Genomic DNA, 14,278 nt, shown 5'->3' with positions numbered 1-14,278 from the left:
TCTGTAAAACCTGTGTCAAAAATTCCCTTTGATACTGTCTCAGGGCATGAAAGAACTGTAACAAGTTGAGCAATATATATGCTTTTTGTATTTTAGTAACAATAAGAATAAAGTAGGTAGTGATCATTATGTACTTGTCATTGTGGTAAGCAGAGCCAGCTAAAAGGGCTGACAGCTTAGGGATTCTGGCATCAATCCTGAAAATAACTATTTCTGAAGGCACTGAAAACCCATTAGAATCTTAGATACAGGTTACCTGTAAAGAAGCTAAGGAAAAGCTACACACATCGCCTCTAAAGGGAGAGTTAAGCACCACTATGGCAAGCTTATTATGTTTGTAACACTTAGCTCTCTTACATCAACTCCTTATAAAAGACATTATTTTCAATACTGTTTTAAATGGAAAGGTTTATAACCAGCGATTTTAAATGCTTTAAAGCCATGCAGCAGCAGATCCTTAATGAATAATCAACTTCTTTAGTTTCTCTAACTATTGTGGTTAATGAGAGATATTAACCACATATTAACTACTATGTGAAAACGAGAGACACAGTGGGTTTAAAGGCAAGACAAAAGTGGGGCATACCCTTGACCTCACTGAACATCACAGAGCATTTTTTTTTATAATAGTTTAAAAAAATTTTTTAATTATTATTATTATTTTTTTTACTTTACAATATTGTATTGGTTTTGCCATACATCAACATGAATCCACCACGGGTGTACACGTGTTCCCAATCCTGAACCACCCCCCCCCACCTCCCTCCCCATAGCATCCCTCTGGGTCATCCCAGTGCACCAGCCCCAGGACTCACATAACAAAAGAGAAAATTTACCTGCCAAGCGGGAACAGAGGTTGAGTTGGACATGACTGTTTTTTGCAGCTCTTCAAGTACAGTGTCTGGGAGAGGTTTTCGTGACTCCAGGAGTGGTTTACATTGAACTTGTCTCAAGAGTAAGATAATAGCTGGTTGATCAGGGTTACTTTTTAAATTCTAAAAATCAAACCCCAAACAGAAATTCGTGAAACAGGTTCTGAAATGTTAAATGTAAAAGGCAATTAAGCTATTCTCCATACTGAAAAAAAAAAACAAACCTGAATTTAACCTTTTCTTATTAAAAAATAACAGCAAAAGTAAAAAAAGAACACTGATCATCTTGGGAATATCAAACTCTATACTTAAATAAACTCTAAAATCAGTAATACTACTACTGTAGTTTATAAATTGTCACTCTTAGATTTAGTACGTTCCTTTGATGGTTTATTCTTAGGTGATAGCCTGAAAAATTTAGAGTCTGCATATAAATAGCTGAACTAAGAAAATATAAAATTAACAGTGAAGGCTAGTATTATCCCTTATTTAGAAGAAACTGTGTTATGTAAGAGGGGCTTCCCTGGTGACTCAGAAGTAGAGTCCGCCTGCAATGCCAGAGATTCAGGAGACACGTGTTTGATCCCTGGGTCAGAAAGGTCCCCTGGAGGAGGGCATGGCAACCTACTCCAGTATTCTTGCCTGGAGAATCCCATGGACAGAGAAGCCTGGAGGGCGATAGTCCATAGGGTTGCAAAGAGTTGGACATGACTGAAGCAACTGGGCATATGCATACTATGTAAGAAGGAAAGAGCTATAATTTTTTCCCTTTCTCAACATCTTAATAAAGATACACATTGTCCTTCCTCCAGGCACAGACTTCTTATACATATTTCCCTAAGCCATTTATTTATACCTTAAAACACATACATAGACATAAAAGTATTGTATGTATGTGTGTGTGTGTGTGTGTGTGTATATATATATATATATTTATAAATGTATATGTTGTTTATATGTATATATGTATTATAATTATATATACAATATGTATATGTATATGTAATATATGTAATATATATCCGCAATATACACATACAAGAAGTTAAGGCTAGTTCTCCAAGCAAATCCTTCCACTATTGTTTTAGACATATCTTTCTTTATTGTCTGTCTCTCAATAACCTAATTCTTTATCTTCTATTAGGTCATAGTTCTAAATGTCCTTATTTCTGAAAGGTATGTGATTGCTTTCTTCTAAGTAAGAGATTAGAACCTTAAAATGATGAGGAAAGGTTCATAAAAGTATCCCTTACTCTGTCAGAGAGAGTAAGAAGCAACTGCCAATTTACGCTCACTAAACAGTCACTGTATTATACTGAACTGTCCTGAACCTAGATGGAATTTCTTAAATAAAAGAGATAATGTATGATTCTGCTTTTCAGAGAATTCAAGGACCAAAGGGATCTTCAAAGATCCATTCCTCTCTCTCTGTAAAATTCATAGTGATCTTTCAAAAACATTTCTAGAAAAACAACACAATCTCCCGGGTAAGTATTTATGGGGAAAAAAAAAGGTGTTTTCAGGAAAAGTGATGTCTAAATCTCTCCTTATTCATTAAGTTATTTCTGAGTAGGTTTATAAAACTGATTTGTTCATTCAATAAATATTTATTGAGCCTCTACTATGGGTCAGGCAAAGTCTAAGAATTTACTCACAGAGACTACAATCCAGGTAGGTAAAAACTGATTACTCAGTAATTTCAGTCACCCACTTAATAGTCCCCACGGTCATTCTATATGGTTCAGAACTTTGGGAAAATGCAGGGATGCTGGAAAACATAGCATTCTAAAGAGAGTAATTAGAAATCAAAGGAAAATACTACTTCCATAAGAAACACCCCAAATAAATTCAACTTTGAGTCTCAAGAGTCAGACACATGTGACCTTAAACAGCAAGTCTGTCAATTTCTACCTGTGAACTCTTATACAAATTAGTTACACTCTTTAAGCCTTAGTTTTCTCTTTTGTATAAATGGGGATAATAATAAATACCTAAATCACAGGATTGTTGTGAAGGTCAAATACAAACTGCTAAATGTATTAACTAGCCTATAGTAAGTACTCAGTTAATACTGGGTATTATCTTCATTATCATCACCACCACCATCACAACCAAATGCTCTCTAAATAATGTGCACTCTATTTTTGAAGTTATTTTCCAAGTAGGATAAGAATTCACGAGTCTCAATTCCATAAAAATACCTTTGTGCAGAGGGCTTCAGCTTTGGATATTCTTCCTGTGTCTATTAGACCAGTGACAGCTTGAGAGAGAGACCACCTTTCAAGAGACTGGTTGTAATTTTCAAAGAATTCTCTGTCTTTAACTACAATAAAACAAGTTAATGTTAAAACTTTTTTCTGCAGTTATAATGTGTTCTCTGAGAAGTAATTAGTTATTAAGTATGACAATTAAACTTACCACGCAATACAACTTTTACACATACCACTGGAATATCACAGACTATCTCAACATGAGACAGATTTCTGAAAAGTTTCATAGTAGGAATATTTGTGGCTGAATAACTTAAGACTTTTTATATTTGTGACTTTCATTAAAAAAAAAAATCAGTCTCCAGTAAAACTGAAAATAATTCAATGAAAAAAGTAAAGATTTATTGCAATATAATTGACATATGATAAACTGTACATATTCAAACTATAAATCTGATAACTTTTGACATAAGCATCTATCTATGAACTATCATGACTATCAAGATAATAAATGCATCCACCATCATGAATAGCTTGTTCTTACTCCTTGGTAATCCTTCCTGTCCCCAACCCTCCTCTCCTCTTTCCCTCTGTCCCCAGACACTCACTCATTATTTTCTCTCACAATAGATCAGTTTGTATTACTTGAATTTCATATAAATGAAACCATAAAGGATAAACTCTTTGGCATGTTTTATAGCATTTAATATGGTAAATTTTACATTCATTTTCAAATATTAAAGCAACCTTGCATTCCTAGAATAAATCCCACTTGATCATGATGTAGTACTATCTTTTTTGTGTGTTACTGGATTTGAATTGTGAAAGTTTTGTTATAAATGTCCGCACCTGTAGTTTTCGTAGTTTGCTTGTAATGCCTTTCTCTAGTTTCGGTATTTATGTAATGGTGACCTCAGAGCAGAAGTTAGGAAATGTCACTACCTTTTCAATTTCCTGGAAGAGTTGTATAGAGCTGGTATTATTTTTTACTTCAGTGTTTGGTAGAATTCTATCTGGCCCTGGAGGTTTCTATATAAGATTTTTAACTATAAATTCAGTCTCTTTAATAGATACAAAGCTATTCAGTTTATTTCTTCTTAAGTAAGCTCTCTGTCTTTTAAGGAATTTATCCATTTCATCAGCATTACCAAATTTAGGGGCATAAAACTGTTCTTAAGATTCTCTTATGAGCCTTTTTGGGCTTCCCTTGTGGCTCAGTTGGTAAAAGAATCCACCTGCAATGTGGGAGACCTGGGTTCAATCCCTGGGTTGGTAAGAACCCCTGGAGAAGGGAAAGGCTATCCACTCCAGTATTCTGGCCTGGAGAATTCCATGGACTACAGTCCATGGGGTTGCAAAGAGTCAGACACAACTGAGCCACTTTCACTTTCACTATGAGCCTTTTAATAGCTATAGAGATGTATCCTCTCTCATTCCTGACAATTTTTTCCTGATGCCTAGCTAGAGATTTATCAATTTCATTGATCTCAAAGAACTAGGTTTTGCTTTTGTTGATTTTCTGTTTTCTATTTCACAGATCTCTACTCTATTTTCTTTTATTCTGCTTACTTTGGTTTAATTTCCCTCTCTATTTTCTACTTTCTCAAGGGAGAAGTTGAGATCATCAATTTGAAGCCCTTCTTATTTCCTGATGTAGACATTTAGTGCTAAAATTTTCTTATAAGCAGTACTTGAGTAGCATCACAGGATTTTATATATTGATTTTTCACTTTCATTCAGTTCAAAATACTTTCTAATTTCCCTCCTGCTTCATTCTTTGACCTGGATTATTTGAAAGTCTATTAAATTTTTGAATATTTGAGAATTTTCCAGATTTATTGTTATTGATTCTTAAATTCAACTGTATTAAGATAACATACTCTGTATGATTTTAAAATTTATTTAGATTTGCTTAATGGCTCATAATACGATGTAGTGGTGAAAGTTGCTCAGTCATGTCTGACTCTTTGCAAACCCATGGACTGCTATACAGTCCCTGGAATTCTCCAGGCCAGAATACTGGAGTGGGTAACCACTGCCTTCTCCAGGGGATCTTCCCAACCCAGGGATCGAACCTAGGTCTCCAGCATTGCAGACGGATTCTTTACTGGCTGAGCCACCAAGGAAGCCTCCATAATATGATACTGCTACTGCTAAGTCACTTCAGTCGTGTCCGACTCTGTGTGACCCCATAGACGGCAGCCCACCAGGCTTCCCCATCCCTGGGATTCTCCAGGCAAGAACACTAGAGTGGGTTGCCATTTCCTTCTCCAATGCATGAAAGTCAAAAGTGAAAGTGAAGTCGCTCAGTCGTGTCCAGCTCTGCGACCCCATGAATTGCACCACTCCAGGCCTCCCTGTCCATCACCAACTCCCAGAGTTCACCCAAACTCACGTCCATCGAGTCAGTGATGCCATCCAGCCATCTCATGCTCTGTCGTCCCCTTCTCCTCCTGCCCCGAATCCCTCCCAGCATCAGAGACTTTTCCAATGAGTCAACTCTTCACATGAGGTGGCCAAAGTATTGGAGTTTCAGCCTCAGCATCAGTCCTTCCAATGAACACCTAGGACTGGTCTCCTTTAGGATGGACTGGTTGGATCTCCTTGCAGTCCAAAGGACTTGCAAGAGTCTTTTACCATTCTCTAATTTGTTAGATCATTTTTGTCTTTTTTAAAATCTTTTTTTAAATAGATATATAGCTGATTTACAATGTTTCAGGTATACAAAGAAGTGATTCAGTTATACATATCTACATATGTGTGTGTATATACACACACACACGTATATATATATAAAACATATATATTCTTTTTCAGATTCTTTTCCATTATAGGTTATTACAAGTTATTAAAGGGCTTCCCTGGTGGCTCAGTGGTAAAGAATCTGCCTGCGATGCAGAAGATGCAGGAGACCCACGTTCAATCCCTGGGTGGGAAAGATCCCCCAGAGGAGGGCATGGCAACCTACTTCAGTATTCTTGCCTGGAGAATCCCATGGACAGAGGAGCTTGGTGAGCTACAGTCCATAGGGTCGCAAAAGGTCAGACACGACTGAAGTGACTAAGCACACATGCCCAAGACATAAATATAGCTCACCTGTGTTATAAGGCAGGTCCTTTTTTACCTATTTTATATATGGCAGGTGCTTGTTGCTTATCTATTTTATAGATAGCATGAGATTACTTTTGTCTTAAAATATAGGTCAATATTTTGCTATGTTTCCTTTAAGCAGTAAAAGCTCTTGCTTTTTTATCCAACCTGTCAATCTGCCTTTTAACTGGGGTACTTAGAGCATTTATACTTAACTTGATTATTGATTTGGTTGGGTTTAAATAGAGAAAAACAACAGAATGGAAAGACTAGAGATCTCTTCAAGAAAATTAGAGATACCAAGGGAACATTTCATGCAAAGATGGGCTCGATAAAGGACAGAAATGGTATGGACCTAACAGAAGCAGAAGATATTAAGAAGAGGTGGCAAGAATGCACAGAAGAACTGTACAAAAAAGATCTTCACGACCCAGATAATCACGATGGTGTGATCACTGACCTAGAGCCAGACATCCTGGAATGTGAAGTCAAGTGGGCCTTAGAAAACATCACTACGAACAAAGCTAGTGGAGGTGACGGAATTCCAGTTGAGCTATTCCAAATCCTGAAAGATGATGCTGTGAAAGTGCTGCACTCAATATGCCAGCAAATTTGGAAAACTCAGCAGTGGCCACAGGACTGGAAAAGGTCAGTTTTCATTCCAATCCCAAAGAAAGGCAATGCCGAAGAATGCTCAAACTACCACACAATTGCACTCATCTCACATGCTAGTAAAGTAATGCTTAAAATTCTCCAAGCCAGGCTTCAGCAATACGTGAACCATGAACTTCCTGATGTTCAAGCTGGTTTTAGAAAAGGCAGAGGAACCAGAGATCAAATTGCCAACATCCGCTGGATCATAGAAAAAGCAAGAGAGTTCCAGAAAAACATCTATTTCTGCTTTATTGACTATGCCAAAGCCTTTGACTGTGTGGATCACAATAAACTGTGGACAATTCTGAAAGAGATGGGAATTCCAGACCATCTGACATGCCTCTTGAGAAATCTGTATGCAGGTCAGGAAGCAACAGTTAGAACTGGACATGGAACAACAGACGGTTCCAAATAGGAAAAGGAGTACGTCAAGGCTGTACATTGTCACCCTGCTTATTTAACTTATATGCAGAGTACATCATGAGAAACGCTGGGCTGGAGGGAGCACAAGCTGGGATCAAGATTGCCGGGAGAAATATCAATAACCTCAGATATGCAGATGACACCACCCTTATGGCAGAAAGTGAAGAGGAACTAAAAAACCTCTTGATGAAAGTGAAAGTGGAGAGTGAAAAACTTGGCTTAAAGCTCAACATTCAGAAAATGAAGATCATGGCATCCGGTCCTATCACTTCATGGGAAATAGATGGGGAAACAGTGTAAACAGTGTCAGACTTTATTTTTGGGGGCTCCAAAATCACTACAGATGGTGACTGCAGCCATGAAATTAAAAGACGCTTACTCCTTGGAAGGAAAGTTACGACCAACCTAGATAGCATATTGAAAAGCAGAGACATTACTTTGCCAACAAAGGTTCGTCTAGTCAAGGCTATGGTTTTTCCTGTGGTCATGTATGGATGTGAGAGTTGGACTGTGAAGAAGGCTGAGCACTGAAGAATTGATGCTTTTGAGCTGTGGTGTTGGAGAAGACTCTTGAGAGTCCCTTGGACTGCAAGGAGATCCAACCAGTCCATTCTGAAGGAGATAAGCCCTGGGATTTCTTTGGAAGGAATGATGCTAAAGCTGAAACTCCAGTACTTTGGCCACCTCATGCGAAGAGTTGACTCATTGGAAAAGACTCTGATGCTGGGAGGGATTGGGGGCAGAAGGAGAAGGGGACGACAGAGGATGAGATGGCTGGATGGCATCACTGACTCGATGGACGTGAGTCTGAGTAAACTCCGGGAGCTGGTGATGGACAGGGAGGCGTGGCGTGCTGCGATTCATGGGGTCGCAGAGAGTCGAACATGACTGAGCGACTGAACTGAACTAGACTCTATTGTGCTGTTGTTCTCTCTTTATTCAATGTTCTCTTTTCTTCCTTTCTTGGATTATTTTTTATACCCCATTTTTTTCTACTTCAGTGGCTTATTGCAAACTTATAACTATTTGTTTTTAGTATCTACTTTAAAGTTTAGCGTATTTATCATCAACCTGTCACCATCTAACTTTAAGTACACTTGGCCCTCTGTATCTGTAGATATGGAACCCACGGACAAGCAGAGTCAACTATTATACATCATTTTATATAAGAGTTGTGCATCAGTGGATTTTGATATCTGAGGGAGGTCATAGAACAAATCCCCCTGAATACTTACAGATGACTGTAATATTTTACCACTTATAGTATAAAACCTTTACAAAAAATACTTCCATTTTCTCCTCCTGGCCTCTGTGCTATTGTCGTATGTGCTTTAAACAGCTAATTACATGTTAAAGAGATTTCTACCTTATGTCTTTTGTCGATCTGTTTCTATTGATTGATTTTCCTCCTCATCATGGGTGGTATTTTTCCACTTGTTTGCATGCTTATCAAGTCTTATCTGGATACCAGACATTGTGAATTTTACCTTGCTGAATGCTGGATAGTTCTGTTCCTATAATGTTCTTAAGGTTTGTTCTGAATGCAGATGAACTCCTTAAAAATGATTTGACCATTTTGTCTTGTTCTTAAGCTTTGTTAGATGAGAATATAATAGCCTTTCATGCACGGCTAATTCTGCCTATTAGCTTTTGGCAATATCCTTCTGAATACTTTATCTTGAATATATCATGTATTAAATGCTTTTTCAAACTTACTTGAAGCAGAAACAGCAGACAACAGTGCCAAGTATAAATCCATCCTCTTTGGCTGAGTGCTGCTCACTAGAGCCAGTATATCATCAGCATGACAAGCTGCCATCAGCCCAGCCCAGACAGCAGGATCACCTAGACATAAGAAATACAATTAGGAGGCTTGTCGATATCAACATGCTGCTGAAAAACTACCAAAACTGAAAGTAAGAGTTTATAAACACCAAAAAATAAAATAAAAAAATGTTATCTACAGAAAAGTTCTATTTTCTTAAAGAAAAACTAACTCATAAGACACAATACTATATCCATCCTTCAAGATTTGCCGTTTTTTCCAAACACATCAGAGGATAAGAAATATCCTATTAAACTCTTCTTCCACTGCTGGTTACATGAGTGGTGCCTAGAGTACTATGCTGTTGTGGAAGGTTAATTACAGTCACATTCACTGAATTCCAAGGACAAGTCTCAGTTGTGTTCATCACTCTGTCCCTATACTAAAGGCTCAGTCACAGGAAAAGCGAGGTAACACAATTTCTCAGTTCTTAAAAAAAGTTTGAAGCAAAGGAAAACCTCAAGACAACTCCATTTTACCTATGTTCTAACAGCCAAACATGAAAGTCACTTTATCATTCCAAGTGAAGCAATTTTGATTATATATCCCTTCATTTATTTGATCTTTTTTTCCTTCCTTCACACCTTGATAGTGGTGAGTTGAGAGGTAATAAAAGAGATTATGAGTACAGACTCTTTTCAAGAGTTAATTGTGAAAACAGAAAGCTGCACTCGGATTTGGAATTTAGGTTTTTTTATTTGCTTGGTCTTGTATTTCACAAATCATATTTTACAGGTTAATATTTTCAGTCCGTTTACCCTTAAAGAAAAAATGGATAATTTTAAAATCCTACAAGAGGTTCCAGTTAACAATACAGTCATTTAAACATACTCCTTAGCTCTAGATTTTAATTTTTTCTTATCTAACTGCCCCATCCAACATATACTGTCTATCAAATGTCTGAAGTAGATCTATTTCATTTACAGATTATACAGGAATCATTAGAAATGTTATGCAGACCAAAAATTTTTACAAAAAATTAAGTAGTTACCTTGATATTACAAAATAGTTTCTGCCCAGATAATGACTACTACTACTAAGTCACTTCAGTCGTGTCCGACTCTGTGCGACCCCATAGATGGCAGCCCATCAGGCTCCCCACCCATGGGATTCTCCAGGCAAGAACACTGGAGTGGGTTGCCATTTCCTTCCCCAATGCATGAAAGTGAAGATAATGACTAGCTTATTTTAAATATCATAGAACATCAAATCCAGAATAAGAGAATGGGGACCATTTCCAAGAATTTATGATGCGATCTGAACACTATATAATGAAAGGCACATGACTGAGTCTTAGGCCTGGGGTTTTAGGTCTAACAATGCCACTAATGAACTGTGCAGCCACCTTCCCTTTGGAACACACACTTTTATAAAACAAGGCATCTAAATTAAATGACAGTTCAGGTGCCCTGAGGTGTAATATTCTGTAATTTCAAATGAAGTGGACTCAATTTCTATATTTCTAAGATTAAATGAACAACTCATTTAAGGCTCTTAGGGTACTGTATAGTTTAGATTTTGGGGGGAGGGATAGACATTAGCTGGAAGCAACTTCTCTTGCCATAAATAGTTCAGAAGAATTGTTGTTTTCTCTTCTAGAAATAACCAGCAACTCAAATTCCTTATGAAACAAAGTGATAATTAGTATACATATATACAAATATGTATACATATACACACATATATACATATATTATACTAGAAATCTAATGTTTTTCATATACTTGGCTTAACATATCTTTTAATATCACAGAATCATTAATCTAACAGACATTGGATTTCTTTCTATTCAACTCTAAATTCTTGGGATTACATTTAAATTTCTGAAAAGATTCCTTGGAGTACCATCTATCAAAACTTTGTTTAACTAAAGATCAATAAAGCCTAGGTATACAGCCACTACACATAACTACAATTACATTCACTTTCCTGGGCAATCTTACCTTTCTTAAGTGTATCTCACTTACATAATCAAAGACTTACATCAATCATTCTAGATCCACAGTAAGAATTCTTGAGAGCAATTCTATACCTAATAACTTGCTTGAGAACACTTTTAAAAATCAGACACTTACCTAACATGTAACACAGACAAAACCAAATATTTACGTTCCTTTTTATTCTATTTCAAAAATGAAAGAAAAAATAAACAAGGACAGGTCTGTCTACTTGTTTTATAAAATAATCTCTGAAGTTTAGTTACAAGCTCTATAATTTATTGTGAGGATGACATCAAATCTGTTCTTTGTACAATGTTTCCCCACAGTCCCTGGCCAAAAGCAATAGCATTCTGATCAAACAAATGTTTGAAGTGCTCTGGTGGAATATATTGTTTAAAGCTTATGTTTTATATTAAAAACAATATTTTGTAAAAATATACCCCATAACCCTACTTTGCCAGACTTTCCAGTTCTCTAAAGCATTTTTCCAGTAGTAGTAATGGAAGAAAGCTGATGCCATTTATAGCAATTCCTCGGGCCTTTGGTGATCAATGGTACACATAATTCTGGTTAGAACTGAGAAGAGGTTAGTTCAGGTGAGGTCAGCACCCTGTCAGTTCTAACAGTTACAACAGAATACATATATCCACTCTTCAAGAAACTAACTATACATAAAAGTAACTAAATATGTTTATTAAATAATTTAGTAGCTATAGATAAACCTCATTAAACCTGACTGATAGGAAAACAGACATAAAACTACTTCTTGAAAGTATATAATTCAGATTTTCAATAATGGTTAATGACCTATCTTTAAAGAGATATTCCTCTGAGCCTAGTCCAGTAACTAATTATCTCTCAAGTATCAGTAGCTGAATGCAGATAATCAAATAATATGCAAGATCTTAAAATATTTTAAAATTCTCTCATTTCATAAAAGTACAAACTTTGCTTCACAAATGTAAGATGAACAGAATCCTATGTATGAAATGGATTATATTATATTCACCTGGAGAAAGGAGAGCTGCCTTCTGAATGGTCTTTAGTGCAGTATTTTTCTCATCTTCTGCTGAATTGCTTCCCATAGCCAACTGATTTACTGCAGTGTACAGTAATGCCTTCTACATAAGAGAAAAGAGAGTGTTAACCAATTCTCTTTACAGCTCCTTGACTTTCAAAGTGATGAAAAATAGTACTATACTGAATATGATGTGACTCCTGAGCTTAAGAAAAAAAATTACTCATTCATCAATAATATTATTTAACAAGTAAAACATTGCCCTGAAGTGGGGCAAACTAACCTTTCCATGATTTGAGTCCAGAATATGAGCCACGTTTCCTGCCACTGCACCTCCCTATAATAGTAAACAAATGATTACTTAGATAAATGCATGAACTTCCATGAAAAAGTAAAAATTAAGACTGATAGAATCTTTACATTAAATCATTTGAAAGGTTCAGTTTTATCACATTTATATTAACTTTTAAACTTCCTGAGAAAGTGAAAGTGTTAGTCACTCAGTCATATCCAACTCTTTGTGACCCCATGGACTGTAGCCCGCCAGGCTCCTCTGTTCATGGGATTCTCCAGTCAAGAATACTGGAGTGGGTTGCCATTTCCTTTTCTAGAGGATCTTTCTGACCCAGGGATCGAACCCAGGTCTCCCTCATTGCAGGCAGACTCTTTTACCCACTGAGCCACCAGGGAAGCCTTTAAGCTCTCTAAGCACCAACTTAATACCACTGTTTCAAAAAACTAGTTTAATATTTTTATAAAAGAAAATCTTTTCTACTATGAGAATTTCAACTCTGCTCTTTTACAATTTTCATTAAAGGTCCAAGAATTACATGATTTCACAGTGGTAACAAACAAACATACAATTTTCTAACAATATACAAGATTGTGAAACAAAGACTCAGTGGAGATTCCACAAAATTTATTTTAAGATAAACTAATATAACTTCACTCCAAGAAAACACAGTATTTTTAAAACATCTATAGACCCTAGCAAAATAGGTAAAGTTCAGAGCATCGTGAAACTCATCACTGCCTCAATAATCTACTCAATACTAAAAATAAGGAAAATCTATGCAGCATCCTAGGTTTCATAAAGTTGGCTTGAAATTCTTAATTTTTAAAAATTCAATTAGATGTTTCACCTGATAAAGTAAGTTGTAAGAATGATCTCATTTTAAATTAGAAGTATACTTCTAATGTATACTTCATTTTACATCATTAAGTGTATCACAAATATTTTTTTAAATATTTAAAAGTTTATTTTTAAACTTAATAAATTTACACTTAATTTAAATTTAAACTTAAAAATTTTACACTTATTTAAAATAAGTGTATCACAGATATTTTAAAAAACATGTCAATATAAAACAAATAGAAGATGAATTTAAAAAAAGAAGGTTCACGAGTAAAGTCTGAAATGATTCATCACCACAACTACTAACTGTGATTTTGCTCAAGTTATTGAATCTTTATGTCTCAAGGACCCTCCTCTACAAAATGAACTTAATTCCAGCTACTTCATAATGCTTTTGAGATTAAATGACAAGACAGATAAAAATGCCAAGCACAGTAGTTGGCATATAAATGCTTCATTCCAGAGTCTAATAATGATGGTCTTTCAGGTTCTTGGAACAAAACATTCACTGAAAATAACAAACTGTAGGATAAAACTTTGCTACTCAAAGTGTGACCTGTATACCACCGGCAGAACTGACATTGTCTGGGAGGCTGTCAGAAATGCAGAATATCAGGCCCCACCCCGCATCTACTGAATTAGGTTTAAACAAAATTATGGGGTAATTTCATTCCATATTAAAGTTTAATAAGCACTGGGATAAAATATAAGAAGCATGTATTCTTAAAAGCACTGGCTAGCTGACAAGATATTTAGGACTTTTCAAGCCAAAACTAAAAGGGAAAACTGAAATCCACAGAGGTATAAGTGAAGGAAGTCAGTTTGCAGTTCCTAAACAATTTTAATTTTCAGTTTGAAGGACTTATAGGTGAGAAATTAGAGCCTAGGATTCACACAAGGAGCAAGTATATAGGAAACCTGCATCAAAATAAGCTGAGATTCCCCCACTCCTGGCCAAGGGGCTATGCACTCAGATTTAAGGTGAATCAGAACTAGACCAGGATTCAAATGACTCTGAAAACCCAGGCACACAGTAGCCTGTATGGTCCAGAAAGCTCAAGCTATAAACCTTCTTTAAGGTGGTTCCAGATTGGTGCAGCTCCGAAGTACT

The 14,278-nt window shown here is 36.2% G+C and overlaps 1 protein-coding gene across 4 annotated transcripts in view; it reads right to left on the bottom strand.

The window, feature by feature from the left end:
- TTC37 (tetratricopeptide repeat domain 37) overlaps nucleotides 1-14,278 on the bottom strand; it is a 176,324-nt gene that overhangs the window by 24,327 nt on the left and 137,719 nt on the right. For all 4 annotated transcript variants that reach the window (XM_027545580.1, XM_027545582.1, XM_027545581.1 and 1 more), the window contains 5 exons: nucleotides 12,316-12,369; nucleotides 12,024-12,135; nucleotides 8,966-9,094; nucleotides 3,074-3,195; nucleotides 837-995 (listed from right to left, as the gene is read on the bottom strand). In XM_027545580.1, the coding sequence (XP_027401381.1) occupies nucleotides 837-995; nucleotides 3,074-3,195; nucleotides 8,966-9,094; nucleotides 12,024-12,135; nucleotides 12,316-12,369 (576 nt within the window). The remainder of the gene's footprint in view (nucleotides 1-836; nucleotides 996-3,073; nucleotides 3,196-8,965; nucleotides 9,095-12,023; nucleotides 12,136-12,315; nucleotides 12,370-14,278) is intronic.

Source organism: Bos indicus x Bos taurus, chromosome 7, assembly GCF_003369695.1.
Source record: "Bos indicus x Bos taurus breed Angus x Brahman F1 hybrid chromosome 7, Bos_hybrid_MaternalHap_v2.0, whole genome shotgun sequence".
NCBI classification, from domain to species: Eukaryota; Metazoa; Chordata; class Mammalia; order Artiodactyla; family Bovidae; genus Bos; species Bos indicus x Bos taurus.
Note: the sequence above shows the minus strand (reverse complement) of the source record. Positions and strands in the feature narration are given on the sequence as shown.